Source organism: Trichosurus vulpecula, chromosome 3 (assembly GCF_011100635.1).
Source record: "Trichosurus vulpecula isolate mTriVul1 chromosome 3, mTriVul1.pri, whole genome shotgun sequence".
Classification (NCBI taxonomy): domain Eukaryota; kingdom Metazoa; phylum Chordata; class Mammalia; order Diprotodontia; family Phalangeridae; genus Trichosurus; species Trichosurus vulpecula.
Window position 1 is genome coordinate 209,854,769 of NC_050575.1, and position 16,617 is coordinate 209,871,385.

At 41.8% G+C, this 16,617-nt stretch overlaps 1 protein-coding gene across 1 annotated transcript in view; it reads left to right on the top strand.

The window, feature by feature from the left end:
- The window catches only part of SELENOI (selenoprotein I), a 51,126-nt gene that overhangs the window by 9,528 nt on the left and 24,981 nt on the right, over nt 1-16,617 (top strand). Inside the window, exons 2-3 of the mRNA XM_036748375.1 lie at nt 14,331-14,399; nt 16,366-16,474. Of these exons, the coding sequence (XP_036604270.1) occupies nt 14,331-14,399; nt 16,366-16,474 (178 nt within the window). The remainder of the gene's footprint in view (nt 1-14,330; nt 14,400-16,365; nt 16,475-16,617) is intronic.

The following is a 16,617-nucleotide window of genomic DNA, read 5'->3' on the forward strand; positions in this document are numbered from 1 at the left end:
TAGTACCTACTCTGTGGTAGGCGTACAGCAGAACTCATTATCTCCCTCCCCAAATCTCCTGTTTACCTCATCTTTCCTATGTCTGTTGAGTGTATCATCCTACCAGTGAATCAGATTCTCAACTTTGAAATCATTCTCAGCTCATCTCTGCACTTTCTTTTTTTTTTAATTTTTAAAAATATTTTAATTATTTATTTTTAGTGCTCCTTTCTTTTTAGATTTTGAGTTCCAAATTCTCTCTCTCTCCTCTCTCACTCCTCCACTGCCCACTCAGAAGGCAAGCAATATGATATCAATTATACATGTGAAATTATATAAATCATATTTCCATGTTAGCCATATTTCAAAAACAAGCAAGAAAAATAAAGTGAGAAAATTATACTTCAGTTTGCACTCAGAGTTCATCAGTTGTTTCTCCAGAGGTGGATAGCATTTTTTCATCATGAGTCCTTTGGAATTAATCGTTTTGGATCGTTGAATTGATCAGAGTAGCCAAGTATTTCACAGTTGATCATCATTACAACGTTGTTATTACTGTGCACAAAGATCTCCCAGTTCTCACTTTACTTTGCATTAGTTCTTATGGGACTTGCCATGTTTTTCTAAAACCAACCCCCTCATCATTTCTTATAGCACAATAGGACTCCATCACAATCATATGCCAGAACTTGTTCAACCATCCCCCAATTGATGAACATCCCCTTAATTTCCACTTCTTTGCTACCACAAAAAGAGCTGCTGTCAGTATTTTTGTACATATTGGTCTTTTCTCTTTAGGATATAGACATAGTAGTAGTATTACTGGGTCAAAGAGTATGCACAGATTATAGCTCTTTGGGCATAGTTCCAAGTTATTCTCCAGAATGGTGGGACCAGTTCACTACTCTACCAGTAGTTCATTGGCATACCTATTTTTCCCTCATCCCCTCCAGCATTTGTCATTTCTGATAGGTGTGAAGTGGTACCTCATAGTTGTTTTAACTTGCATTTCTTTAATCAGTAGAGATTTAGAATATTTTTTCATATGACTATATTGTCTTTGCACTTTCCATCGCACTCCATATCGAGGCAGTTGACCAGTCTTGTAGATTGTTCCTTTCCAGCATCTCTCACAGATGAGCCCCTTTTTTTTTCCCCATCTCCGACACTAGCTTATCACCTCCCACCAGGACTGTTACACTAGAGATCTCCCTGCCTTAAGTTGCTTCCCTTTCTATTCACCCTTTACGAAGAATGGCGTGACTATGTCTCACTTCCTTGCTCAGGAAGCTCTGCCTTTAGAATAGAGTACAAACTGTCTGGCCTTGACAACCCTTTACTGCCCGGATGTACTCCACCTTTTCATGCTAGTTGCTCTTGACTGCCCTTCACTCACTGCATCCTAGTTAAGCTGGACTGCTGCTATCCCTGTAACAGCATTTCATCTCTCACGCCTTTGCTTAGGGAGGCCTTCCATCCTCACCTGTGCCTCTAGACTCCCTTGTGCCTTTCAGAGCTCAACTCGAGTCACTTTCTACTTGAGGCTTTTCCTTGATCCCTCCAGTTACTTTGTTTATCTTTTGTATTTACTTATGTACATGTTGTTTCCTCCCAGTAAACTAAGGTTATTGAGTGTACTGTTTCATTTTTGTCTTTGAATTACCTTCTCTGATTAACATATAGTGTACTGTTTCATTTTTGTCTTTGAATTACCTTCTCTGATTAACATATAATATACTTTGAAGACTGGGTTAGAAGCAAGTACCTCTTAGGGGTGGAATCAAGGATAAGGAGGTAATTGGTCAGAGAGGAAGGGAGAAGATCTCCTGTGTGGAGAATACTGTCTCCTGACTGTGTCTGTACCTTTGCCCCTGACATTGCTTAGCTGGCAGAGGGATTTGATTCACTCTGCACTGATAAGAAACACTTTGCTCTCTGACTCACGCTGTCTTTGCTCTCCTTGGGTGCAGTCCATAAAGGTCTTTGATAAAAGATGTTTTGAGGTCAAATTCTGATTTCCATTCTCTAATATGATGCCATTATTCTATGCCCTTATTTCAGAGACTGTTTTTTTAAAAAATTTCAATTCTTGGCATAATGCCTTTCACATAGCAGGTACTCAGGGCATGTTGGTTAAAAGCTCTAGCTGATTTTTCTTATACTTTTCCTCTCTACAGAAAATGAAAAACTGACTTCTAAAGTAGCCCATCCTTCAAATACCCCAACAAAGAGAGTAGGTTGGACAGTGACCATTTCATTCATTTATTCTGTGTGCAAAGCTAGAGCTTTTAAGGCATACAAAGAAGAATAAAATATATTTCCTGCTCTCATGGAGCTTACAGTTTAGTAGGAGAGATAACACACACACATAACTGATACACTTTATGTGAGGTACGAGATGCTATGGCTTTTTCAGGGGAGGGAGAGATTACTTTTGAGAGACTCAAAAAAGACTTCATGGTGGAGTTGCCTTTTAAGCTGGACCTTGAAGGAATATAGGAGTTGAATAAGTGGAACCGGAACTGGAACGATATTCCAGTCAGAGGTAATAATAATATGAATGAAAATTGGAAAGAGTTGGGTATGTTGGAAAACCACATTGAGTAGACCTGTTTGGTTGGTTCATAGGTTTTGAAAAGAGAGCAGTGGGGAAGGGGACAAAATAAAGGGAAGGGAATAAGCATTTAAGCCTGTTCCAGAGCACTGGGCTAAGTGCATTGGAAATATGATCTTACTTGATCCTCAACAACCCCGTGAGGTAATTTCTATTATTATCCCTACTTTACAGTTGAGGAAACTGAGACAGATGAAAGTTAAGTGACTTGCCCAGGGTCACACAGCTAGTATGTGTCTGAGGTAGGATTTGAACACAGATCTTCTTGACCTTCCAGGCTCAGTGATCTATCTACTGGGCCAACTCGGGGAAGGAAAATAAAGGCAGTGAAGATAAATGAGAGTCAGTGATGGAAGATCTTGGATGTTAGACGGAGTAGAGACTTTGGTAGATGTTAGAGAGCCATTCAGGAATGTTGAGCAAGAGAATGATGTGATCAGACTGTAGGAGGATTTAATTTGTGTGGACCGTGTTTGGGGTGTGGGAGGAGAATGGGGGCAGCCCATCAATTGGAGTGAGCGATAATGAAGCTTTGAATTAAGATGGTGGCAGGAGGGATGGCAGTAGGAGATAATTCCAACAGATTCTGGGAAGAGATAGGATAGAGGCAGAAACCATAGGATTTAGGGACTGATTTAATGTTGAGGGCAAGGAAGTAGTCAAAGATGACCGAGATTTCTAGCTTGGGTGATTAGGGGGATAAATGGTGGTATTGACAACAACAGAGAAATCGGGGCAGGGGGGGGGAGGGAGGTTTGGTGGGGAAGACTAGTTTTGGTTTTGGATGTATTGAATTTGAAATATAGAACTATTGGAAATTTATATCTGGAACCTGGAAAGAAGTCAGGGCTGGAGAGTGATATTTGTAAGCATAAAAGATAGTTGAAGCAACCACTACTGATGGAAAGAAGCAATGTATTCACTTGTCACTCAACTAGGAGATTGAAAGGGTATTATTTGCTATTCAAGAAGACGCTAAAATGAGCAATTATTTCTGAAGCACAGAACCAGATATTGAATGCTGAGCATGTTTAGTGCCCCTGAACTTCCTTGTTGTTGTAGGCTCCAGTGTCCTTACACGTTGGGGTTTTAGCGCTTCCTTCAATAGCTCCACAAGTATTTGGAGAAGAAGAGCTGAGTATTTCCTTCACAATTTGAGAAGGGAAAAGAACAAGAGGACATTTTGAGAATGCAACTGTATAGCAAGTAAGATATCTTACTGTATAACAATAAATTCTCTTACACGATTGAAGAATGGTATGTTTTGGTTTATATAAAGGATTTTTATTTGTATTTTTTTTGAGGCAATGGCTGGCAAGTTTATTGGTTGGATGGGTGTTTCAGTGAACTCCAAGCTCAGTACAAGAAGCAGATGACAAAGAAAAGTCAAGGCAGCTCCCAAAGCCCCTTCCAAGCCCCAGCTTCTCCAGGGAGAGATTGTCTAACTAACCCTACTTCCAACCATTCAGACCTCGGGGGCTGGAAGCAGGTACATGAGCCCTAAGAGGGAAGACTTGTCTAGTCTAAATGGAAGGGGGAAGGACCCTTGGGAGCCTCTGGGCTGGGATCCTCTCCCCTCCCTGGGCTGTAAGCTGTGGGGCGGGGGGGGGCCCTGCCTGCATCCAAGAGAAGCCTCATGCTAAGGGGAAGTGGGGCTCTGCTCTGGCCAGGACAGCCCACAAAGCCGCCATGCCCACCAACCAGCCCCATGCCAGGGACTCCCAGGACACCCTGCTTGCTCTGGGTCTGTGTGACTTGTGGGACCTTGTCTCCTGGGTTACATTTTCATTAAATCGAGAGAAGTAAAAACCGCATCTGGGGGTAGGATACAGAAGGACCAACAGGTGAAGGAAGAAATGAGTAAGGGGACAATGGAGACATTCTGGGGTAAGGTGGGGGCTCGGTTACCATCACTAGGGCCCCCCACGAGCTCTGGAGGGGCCAGGCCAGGGCCTGGGATGGGGGTGGGAGAGGCTCCACCAGAATAGCCGAAAACTTGGTATCCCCAAAAGCCTCGTTCATGCGAGTCTCAAAGAAGCATTGGCCAACGATCGACTGGACGTCAGCTTTGTCCTCAGTGAGTTTGTTGAATTGCTTGAACATAGGGCCCACATCCTGGGCAAACTCCTGTGGGGAGCTGTATGGAGGTGACAGTTTCTCCTGGAGGCACACGTGGCTGCTCTGCAGAGGGCGTGGGGTCTATGGCCAGTCGGTACAGGGGACGGCATTGCTCATGGCAGAGCAAGGCCAACAGCACACGCTCACACTTCTGCTGGTTAGTAGGTGAGAACTTGGCAGGGCAGGTGTCCCCATCAGTGGTTAAGGTCACACTCTTGGGGCCAGTAAGAGGGACCTCATCTTTACAGTCTACCACCTTCTGGCACAGGGAGCAGCTCCACTCCTCCCCAGGCACCTCCTGCAGGGTTGGCAGGTGACACTCCAAATGGAAGCAGAATTTGCACTGGCTACACATCACCAGGTCCCCTGGCTTCTGGCAGATGCGGCAGATAGTGGCACTGTCATCCACAGCTCCAGGGCTACCAGTGGCCATGGTGGCAGCTGCGGTGGCCACATCAGGGCCTCCCAGCACTTCTAGGCCGGAGCTGGTACTGCCGCTGAGGGAAGCCAGATGGGGGCCCTCAGGCCCTGAGGCTTTCAGGGGAGGCAGCAGCAGCGATTTTGTCTCCAGCCCCTCCACCCCTGGGGGAGCTCCGATGGCAGCCTCTATCTCTTCCTCCTTGACCATGGCCATGGGTGGCATAGGAGGCCCCCCTGGGGCCCCTGGCTGCCCCCCCCCCATGACAATGAGATTGTAGTCCTCGTTGGTTGTCCCCGGGAAGACCATGAAGGCAGGGGGCTGGCTGTCTGTTGTCAGATCCAGATCGAGGAGCTCCAAGCTCACCCTGGGCACCTTCCGCATGAGGCCACTCATTTCCCCCTCACCTGATCTGGACCTTTTCATTCCAGACACATTGGGCTCAGCATTGTAGGGGTCATCTGGGCCATAGCTCCCATAGCCCTCCTGCAGGTCCATGGCCTGATTCCCTCCTCCAGGCTTGCCAGGGGGCCAGGGAGGGCCATGGAACCGGGACTACTCTCTGAAACAATCTTGCTGAAGGCCTCAGTGCTTTTGGTCCAAGCGTTGAGGTCCCACTGGAACTTCATGTCCCCCTGGGGCTCCACGGGGTCCACAATCATCTTAAGGGCTCAGTGTAGCTGGAAGTAAGTCAGCTTCTTGGACAGCAGCAGGGCTGTGTTGTTATCACTCTCCAGGGCCCAGGAGGTAAAGCGCAGGATGTGCTCCTGGTGCCTCTGGATCTTGGTCATGGTCCAGTGCTGGTGCTCCAGGCGCTCCTGCTGCCCCTCTGTCACCTTCTGGGCATTGTTGACCAGCACATGGCCCTGCTTGTTCAGCTCTTTCATGATCTGCAGGATGGCCATTTTCACATCCACCTGTGCCCACTTCTGCATATCTGTCACCTGGTGGATCAAGGTGCACACATCCTTGGTGTTCTCCTGCAGGATGGCATGCTTGTCCCCTAAGCGCTCGACCAGGGAGGCCAGGAGCTTCCCCTGGTTTCTCACAGCATCTTCCAGGAACTGGTATTGTTGGTCCTCGTGGGCATTGAGCTGGCAATCCCAGCAGGTAAGGGTATCACAACTCTCACCAAACAGGACCAGGGGCTCATGCTTGTGGACTGAGCAGTAGATGGTACACTCCCCCATCACGGGACTTGGTGGAGCCAGTGGAATGGACGGTGCAGTCCTTGGTGTACTTGACCCACTGATGGGCCTCCACGCACATCTCACACAGGGGCTCTGAGCACTCAACACAGAAGCTGGTGGTGGGGGTGTCGTCCTTGCAGCTGGTGCAATACTGGTTGGCATCCTTGGGGTCCGGGGCCGCCTTGGCGCTGCTGTCTCTCATGAAGTAGTTTTCTACGATGTCCTTGTTGAAGCACGGCTGCTTGCAGACTGGACATTCTACCACCGCATCGTCGCCCCTGTTGTTGGCAGTGGCAGGCCTGGCTGTTTGTATTTTCAAAGGTGATATTGAGGCACGTGGGCATAGACATGAAGTTATAATAATTTTTAAAAGGTGTTTTATCTTTTGGTGTCTTTTCTTTCTTGGCTTATCTTCTAGTTCTCATTCATTTGTAATTTTTTTTGTGTGAATGTGCTAAAATGAAGTTAACAATTTGCCATAAATGGATTAAAATATAATAAAATATTCAAAGTACTAATATTTGACCATGATTTAATATTTATTTGATTAAATATCTTGAGAAATGGTAGGATCCTTCTCCTTGGAGATTTTCAAGAAGAGGCTATATGACCACTTGGCATGGATATGTCAGGGTATGGGTATGCCTTGGTGAATAGATTGGGCTAGATGACCAGTGAGGTTCCTTCCAATTTCCACATTTTGTGATCTGATTAAAAAATATTTTAGGATTGTTGGCTAATAGAGAGTTCTAATAGAATGTGGGATAATAGTGAGCTTACTGGTTAGATTTATACAGTAGTTCTTTTCAGTTCAAAATATAATGAACACATCCAGTGGTTTAATGACAGGATGAACAGAATAAGGCCTTGTTTGTTTTTTTTTCTTTTCAGTTAATCTGATAGTATACCTAGGAGGGAGTGACTCCTGGATATAGGGATGAGCCTGGGCAAAGGATCTCTCTCATGTTTTATGTTACAGGTGATTTTTCTATCAAAGACGTGGTCTCCTTGAGAGTGCTCAGCCTGATCCTTCTCTCTTCTCTCTACCCCCTTTCCTACAAACTGTCCCCATTTGAAGATTTATAATATTTTGTATTCTCAAGGTGACTTTCCTTGACCTCAGTCCATCAGTATTTATAGAGTACTATTTTCACCAGGTGCTATGCTAGACATGGGGGATACAAAGACAGAAATGAAAAAAATTACTACACTCAAGGAAGGAAGAAGGGGAAGGGGAGGGAACAAACATTTATTAAGCACTCTATGTGTTAGGCATCGTGTTAAGAGCTTTACAAATATCTCATTTGATCCTTACAACAGCCTTGTGTGATAGGGTCTGTTATTATCCTTATTTTATACTTGAGAAAACTCAGGCAGATGGAGGTGAGGTACTTGCCCAGGGTCATACAACTAGTAAATGTCTGAGGCTGGATTTGAACTTAGGTCTTCCTGATTCCAGGCCCAGCACTCAACTCACTGTGCTCCCTAGCTGCCTTACAGCCTACTCAAAGAGCTCACATTCTTTGGGGAAGGCAAAATATGTACAGACTGTCCTCAAAATCTTAGTGCAGTTTTAGGTTTTAATGGCTTAAGATTTGGGAATACCCTGTATATGTTTCACATACATATGATATACACATATATATGACATATGTAATATGTATATACCTCTAGACTATGTATGAATGAATGAAAAAGCATTTAGTGCTTACTATAAGCCAGACTTATTAAGTTCGTAGTATGTGAGAAGTGGATAGCCACCTTTGAACCAGGATGACTGGATTTAAGTATTGACTCTGACTCATCTTGGCTGTGATCCTGAGCAACCTACTTAACCTCAGTGCTGGAGACAACTTTATTCGTAGGGACAGTTCTCTTATTGGGGAGTTCTTTTTGCTAATGAAATCACAGGTCCAGTTCTTGACTCTATCTCTGCTAGACAGGTCAATCAGCAAGTAAAAATGCTTGGAGTAGGAAGGTGGAGCATCATGTTTGAGGAATAATGAGGAGGTAACTTTCACAGAATACAGGGGGAAGAGTAAGATGTTGAAAAGTAGGAAGGGGGCCAGAAGATGAATGGCTTTGAAAGCCAAACAAAGGATTTTATACTTTATCCTAGAGGAAAGAAGGAGCCACTGGAACTGATGGAGGAAGGGGAGGGGAGGTGGGTGATATGGTGCACTTTAGGAAGATCATTTTGGCAGCTGAATGGAAAGATGGACTGGAGTAGAGAGAGACTTGAGGCAGTGAGACTAATTAGCAGTTGTTTCAATAGTTCAGCCATGAGGTGATGAGAGCCTGCTTTCACCAAGGTGGTCTCAGTGTCAAGGGAGAGAGAAGTGGGAGTATGCAAGTGATATTATGAAGGTAACATCAATAGGACTTGACCAGTGATTGGATATGAAGGATGAAAGAGAGTGGAGAGTGGAGGATGATTATTACCAGGTTGTGAGTGAGCCTGTGTGACTTGGGAGGATGGTGGTACCCTCTCTGGTAATGCAGAAGTTAGGAAAAGGGGAGGGTCTTGAGGACTCAGGACAGAGTTTTGGGGGACCCCCAAAGTTAGCAGATGTGAAGTAGATGAAGGTCCAGCGAAGGAAACAGAGAAGAAACAGACAGGTGTGAGGATGACCAGGAGAGAGCAATGTTACAAAAACCTAGGAGAGTGTTTCAAGGAGAAGAGAGTGATTGACAAGAGTCAGAGGCTGCGGAGAGGTAGAGGAGAAAGAGGACTGAGAAAAGGCCATTGGATTTGGTGATTAAGAGTTCATTTAGTATCTTTGAGGAGAGCAATGGGGTGCCACTGAGGGTTTTTGAATAGCAAGATAACATGTTTATTTTCTTGGCTACAGTGTCAGTGACTTTGGTAGGGAGCGGAGGTTCACCATACCTGTTATAAGCTGATGACATTTTGAGCAGTAAGGTGGTAAGAGTAATAATGTTTTTTTTTTTTTATTGGAAGAGACATTTTTATTGGTGGAAAAAAAGTGTGACCTTAAGCAAGTCTATTAACCTTTCAGTTCCGCAGGCAACTCACTGAGTTGTAAGTTGTGTAATAGTTATAGATCTTCATGGGTAGTGGAAGTTTCCTCTCTTGGAGTTCTTTACATCAAAGAAAACACAGGTCTAGACCAAAAATTAATAATAATGACTATCCACACTTCTGTCTCTGAAGAGGAGGCTTTCTGTTTGCCAGCCCCTTTTCTTGTATCCTATATGCCATTCTTGCCCCTCTGTTTTTATAGATTGTCTCCACTGTTATCTTTATTCACTCTTTGGTCTTCAGCCTCTATCTATGTAATGGTTCCTTCCCTGCTGCCTCCCATGTCTCCCCCATCCTTTAAAAACAAACACAAAAACCAGAAACTCTCTCTAGGTCCTACTTGGCCCTCTGGCTGTTGTCTTATACCAGTCTTGCCTTTCCTTCTTAGACAAATTCCTTAAAAAAGCTATCTTTACTTGGTACCTCCACATACCCTCCCTTCTTTTCTCTCTCTTTCCTCTCTCTATCCCTTCCCTTCTCTCCACCCTTTTCTCTTTCCTCTCCTTTTTTTCAATTCTCTGCCCTCTGGCTTCTGACCTCGTCATTCAATGGAAACTGTTCTCTCCAAAGTTACCAGCAATCCCTTAATGGCCGGATCTAATTTTCTCAATCTTTTCTTAATCTTCATCCTTCTTGACTTGTATCATTTGACACTCTCGATTACCTCTTTCTTCTGGATACTTTCTTGGTTTTTGTGACTCTGAGGAATGAAGCAGTGAATATGCCTGCCTGGTTACTTCCTTAGAAATGGAAGTTAAAGGAAGAACTGACCAATCAGAGGAAGGGGCCACAGGGACAAATGGATCTTCCAAGGTGAGAAGGCTTCTGGGGAATGGTAATCTAAGGGTGAGAAGGTTTAAAAATGAATCATCCTTTTACTTCATTATTAATGGCAGTGTATCACTTCACTCAGCCTTCCAACTTCTGTACTCAGTAAACTCCAATGCCTTCCTATTACCTCTAGGATTCATCTTATTGCATCATCTTATCTTATCTATTTATCTCTCTTTAAATGCCAAACAGGGGAGTCAGTGTGTATGTATTCTTTCTCCTCCCTCTCCCTCTAATTTTTCCCCTATTCTCTCTTTCCTACTCTCTTCCCCTCCCTTTTCACAGCATTCTTACATTTTACTTCTTTCTATGCACCTGATCATACTGGCTGTCCCCCACAACTGGAATGCTATCCCTCTCTGCCTCTGACTGTTAGAATCATGGCTTTTAAAAATAGTATAAGGGCATACTCTTGCAGAAAACCTTTTCTGGTCCCCTCAAGCTGCTACTGGACTTTGCCACCATGTTTCAACTACCTTCTCTCTCCAACCTTGAGGCCTCCTTCTTTCATTGTTTTGTTTTTCCAGACATCTATTTTCACTCTCTGAACTTTGCCACCATGCTTCAACTGCCTTCTCCCTCTGCTTCTGTGGCCCCTTTAATCTCCCATTGGCGAGTTTCTTTTGGAGCCTCTATTTTGGGGGGAGGCCCCAGGCTGGCCATCCTTTATTCCCTTGCCAACTCTGCTTCTGACACTTTGGACTTTACCATGCTGCCATCTCAGTATGTCCCCCCCACCCCATTTTCACCTTCCTCTTGTGTGTTGTCTGCCCCCATTAGAATATAAACTCTTTGAAGGTAGACTGGCTTTTTCTTTGCTTGTATTTAAATCCTTGGTGTTTAGCACAGTGCTTAGTACATAGTAAGCCTCAATAAATATTGTTACTTGATATCTTTTCATCATTTATCTGTGGGGGAGGGGCAGCTTGGCATCTAAAGTCCTCCTCATTTTGGCTTCTAACTACATTTCTAGATTTATTTCATAGTACTTAACTTTGTACACTATACTTTAAAGACAAATTTGTCTACTAGCGATTCAGTGAAGTTTCCTCTGCTGTGCCCTTTAAAATCTCTCACTTCCCAATATCCTACACAGGTGCCTGTTCCCAAGCCTTTTCTGATTTTCCCAAGGGGGTTAGTGTTTTCTCCCTCTTCAAATTAGTTTTCTATGTGTACTTATGTCTCATACCCTACACTATTCCCTTCATTCTTCTACCCCTGGAACTTTTGTAATTTTGGTCTTTATTCTCTTGGGGGTCTAACATGGTGGCTTGCACTTGGTGGGCAGTTAATAAATACTTTTTATCACAATAACCCTGTGAGAAATGGGTAGTTTAAGTTTTGTTTATCTTCATTTTATAGATAAGGAAGCTTGAAGCTCTAAGAAGTTTAATGATTTGTCTCAGTTTATGCTGCTAGTAAAGGGCAGAGGGGAACAGAAAAGAACCAACCTCTCATGACTCCAAGTCTTTTCCTACTATATTAGTAATTTTTTTTCCACATGGCTGTGTTGCCAGATCACCCATTTAAACTTCTCGATTCATCTACTAAGCTGACAAGATGAAATAGTTTCATATACAAAATAGAACAGAAAAAGAGGATAATATGTGAAGACATAAAATTTTATTATATGCAGATTGCTTTTCGAAAAAGCATATAATAAATTTAAGATGTTATTTTCAAAACTGTCCTGCTTGACTGTTTCCTTTAGGCCTTTGTTTTGTTCTTTTATGTGCATTTAAAAAATATGTCAGTGACCCTACTTTCTCTTTTTTTCCTGACCCTGTTGCTAGCTCCTTTTCCTCCTGGAATCTCTCTGTCAGATGATGGATCGCTTACTTCTTCCGCATTCCTCTTGGGTTGTTATTGATGGATCAGTAAGCATTGATCAGAGTTTTTAAGTCTTTCAGAGTTGTTTTTCTTTACAATATTGCTGTTACTGCATAAATTGTCCTCCTGGTTCTACTTACTTAGTAAAGTAGAACATGTACACTTAAAAAAATGGACATTAAAAAAGTCTGCCCCATTTTCTCTGAAATGGTTCTTTTTTACATTTCTTACAGCCGTACAGACAGTTCTCACTTTGCATAAATTTTCATTATACAAATTTGACTATATATAAAGATTTCTGAAAGAAATCTGTATTCCAAAACCCCTGCTATGTTAACTTTACTGTACAGTACTGTGCACTCTCTCGCTCTCGCTCTTTCTCTCCCTCTCTCCCTCTTCCCCCCAGCTCCTCCCCTCACTCCCCCCCCCCATCCCTCTGTGTCACCTGTCCTCTCCATTCTATGTCTCTCTCCAGCCTCTATGTATTTGCCTGCTGCATGTTCTTCTTTTTGGTTCTGGCCAGGCCCCCACATGGCAGGCCCTGGCTCCTTCATGTTCCTCCTCCTGTTCTTTCTTCTCTCCGACCCCCACGTGTCCTTGAATTGTGTACCAGCCCCCTCCATAGGCCCCTTTTCTGCTTCCCTCCCTCCCTTCCTGTCCAGGGGCAAATTTGAATTATATAAAAATCACTATGTAGATGTCCGTGGAATGGTCCACTTGCGTAAAGCAAGAAATGTCTGTACGGAATTCCATTATCTTCATAAGCCATAATTTGTCCAGCCATTCTTTTATTGATGGTCACTTCCTTAGTTTCCAGTTCTTCGCTACAACAAAAAATACTCCTATATTTTTGTACAAATGGGGCTTTTGCTCTTTGATCTCTTTTGGGATATAGGCCTAATATATGTATACCTGGGTCAAAGGAAACACATAGATTAGTGATTTTGGAGGCATATTTCCAAACTGCTTTCCGGATTGGCTGGACTAATTCACAATTCCATGATTAGCACTCCGATGTATCTATCTTCCCACAGCCTGTCCAACGGTCACCGTTTTCGTTTTTTGTGATCTTTGCCAATCTGATAGATGTGAGGTAGATTAGGAAGTTGTTTTAATTTTTTACGTGTCTGAGTTTTAGTGATTTTGAGCCTTTTTTTTCTGATGGTTGTTGATAGTTTGAGTTTCTTTCTTTTGAAAACTGCCTGTACATATGTTTTGATCATCTGTTGGAGGTGTATTGTATATATATATTGACTATCTATATCTGTTGGAATGGCTGTTATTCTTATATATTTGAATCAATTCCTTGAATGTTTTGTGTATCAGACTGTCATCAAAAAAGGCTACTGCAAAAATTTTGTCACTAGTTTATTGCTTCCCTTCTCTCTCTCTCTTCTTTTTTTTTTTTTGAGGGGGCAGGCAGGCAATTGGGGTTAAGTGACTTGCCCATGGTCACACAGCTAGTGTGTCAAGTGTCCGAGGCCAAATTTGAACTCAGGTCCTCCTGACTCCAGGGCTGGTGCTCTACTCACTGCGCCACCTAGCTACCCCCTATTGCTTACCTTCCGATTTTAATTATATTAAATTTTTTTGGTGCAAAGACTTAGGGAGGACACTTTTTAAGTGTATGTGTTCTGTTTTGCTAAATAATTGAGTTATGTATAAAGAATTGACATGGACTCTAGCCTCAAACTTTCTGCTTAAAATAGTTGAGAAAATATATAATTAAATTCAAACTAAACATCAAATTTTTTATATTGTGTATATATTTTATTATATACACAAATAAGTATGAAAGTGAATTGAAAGGAAATCTGGTTCATTGTGCAGGAAGTTTAGAGTATTGGTATTTGTGACATTAGTGGAAATAGTTTTCTGCCTTTTTCTCCATGTTGTACACCACCCCTCCCCGCCATCTCCAACTCTTTCACTCCCAATTCTTGCCCAGGTTGAAGTAGAGGATTGTAAGCCAAGACTTGTGGTTAAGGTCTGGGCTGTCATGGGAGGTGATACAGAAAGCAGAAGTATTGGTATCAGAGAGGATCTGGTGACCTGACTTAGTTGGACATTTTTTCTATTGGTAACTTCAGTGCCCTTCTCTACCAGGCTTTTGGAGGTAGAAAAAAGAATAATAAATCATTTAAAATAAACATAAGGCCATTCTTTTGCTTATTTTGCTCTTATCTTTTTATTTACAAACTGTTACTCAATTTTGGGGTGACATTAGAATTGAATAATATTCAACCCAGGATTCAGAATAGGTAGAGGGATAAACTTCTGAAAGTTTTAATCATTTTTCTCTTACAGTACAGGGCCGTGGATACCAATCCGCTCTCTTTGTATGTTATGCACCCATTTTGGAATACTATAGTAAAGGTAAGACTATCTTATATTTCTAATCTGTGCTGTACCTTTTACTAGGCTATTTCTGTTCCAGAAATAGAGGTGATATTTGGGGAGATTTAAAGATTTGATTACTTGCAAGATGATAGAAAATGTATTTCTATACTTAGTGGCTTTTGTTTTGATTATTAAATTGATAATGAGCTTTAAACATTTAGTCACTCGTTTTTTAAACTTATTGTTGAGATCCCTAAAGGTCCTGGAAACAGACTGCAAAGCTCTGAGTTTATTGACAGTTGTGAGTGGACTCAGGAATGAGTTGATCTTCACATCCTGATTTAACTTTCTGTATTCCCTCCTATTTGGGCAGCTAGATGATGCAGTAGATAGAGCACTGGGCCTGGATTCAGGAAGACATGAGTTCAAATCCAGCCACAGACACTTAGTAGCTTTGTGACCCTGGGCAAGTCACTTAACCCTATTTGCCTCAGTTTCCTCATTTGTAAAATGAACTGGAGAAGGAAGTGGCAAACCACTCCAGTATCTTTGCCAAGAAACTCCCAAATGAGGTCACAGAGTTGGACATGACTGAAAAATGATTTTACAACAAAAATTCTCATAACCAGCTTTTAAAGAATTACTGTAGTGGTGGAACAAGACTGCATCATTTCATTGGTGACAATGACTACAAATGCCAAAGAGGACTTGGATATAAGATTTTTTCTTTACTTTCTAAAATGAGATGATGAGGATTATGCTGTAAAAAATTTAAAGGCTTCTGACAACCCATCTGCATATTCATTCCTAAATATTAAGGAAAGATTATTAATGATAGTATTTAAATAATTGATAATTTTAATGCTCATTATTTGCCAAGCTAGTCTGAAGTTGCAGTGGGGAGCAAGGAGTATTATGACTCCTCTAATATGACCAGTGATTCACTAGGTATCAATGAAAGTGAAAGCAGCGCTGGGAAATGGGGGCTAAGAATACTGTCATTCTTGTTTACTTTACTTGACTTGACTCTATTTTTCAGTTATTTTACAAATCATTTTGGCTCTCATTCCTACCATTTTAGTTTTCTCCTTATAAATAACATTGGTATTTCTTCCTTTAAAGTACTTTCTCCTCACTTTTAAGGTCTATAGCTATCTCAGCACTTTGAGGATCCAGATATTCACATAATCTATACACCCACTGCCACTCTTACCCCAATTTTAGAATGAAAATAGTAGCCTCTGTGTAGATGTATAAACAAACAGTCCTATCCTGCCTTATGCCTACGTGACATTAATAGTTGGTTGTTGACCTGCTCATTTCAGAATTTTTCTGCAGCATTTACTTGAAGATAAATACCCTGTCTCTAATTGATGCACAGCAGTTAATTTTGCTGTAAGCAATAGTCCTTTGAAATTGTGCTTTGTTATGTAATTTTCTTGGGATTTGTGCTGGGGAGGGGGCAGCCTGTAAGGTTATATTTCCATGTTTTCGAATAGAGAAATTTCATATACAATTAAGAAAGCAAACATACTTTCATAATTGTGGGACATATTTGTATGCTTCATTATAGAACTTGTAAATGTTTATTCCATTGAGAGGAAAAATATTCTACCTGTCTCTGTAGATATTCATTAGAATAGTGGTCCGATGGAAGTACCTTGAGTCCAATGGAAAGTTTTACATAAATGTAAAATGAATATAATTTTTTCTCCCTTTCATATGCCCCATCTCTTAACCATATCTTTTGGAGTCATTATTACTTTTTATTTGCTCAATGAGTAAAAAGCATATTGAGAAGAGTGATAGGAAACGAAGATTGAAATCATAATATTATTCATAATTAAAGTTCTAATTGTATTAAAGCATAGAAAGTTCATGTAAATTGAAGGAAATTTCTAAATTGCCTTTTAAGTTAGTGTTAATTATAATCTTACATTAGGATATGATTTGTATATGCTGCACAACTTTTTATTCTGGCTTTTTTTTTTAATTAAAATAGATTTTCCCTACATGGCTGGCTCCGAATTTGATAACCCTATCAGGGTTTCTGTTGCTTATATTCAATTTCTTACTTATGGCCTACTTTGATCCTGACTTTTTTGCATCAGGTAAGACTGTCTTGGAGTCTAAATTTAAGTTACCTGTCTTTAAAAAAGAAACCAGTAAGAATTCCCATCTAAAAAACCCTTTACACCTTCAAGTCTCCACAGATGTGCTTATTTTCTGATTCTATTTAAGATGTAGCTTTTTA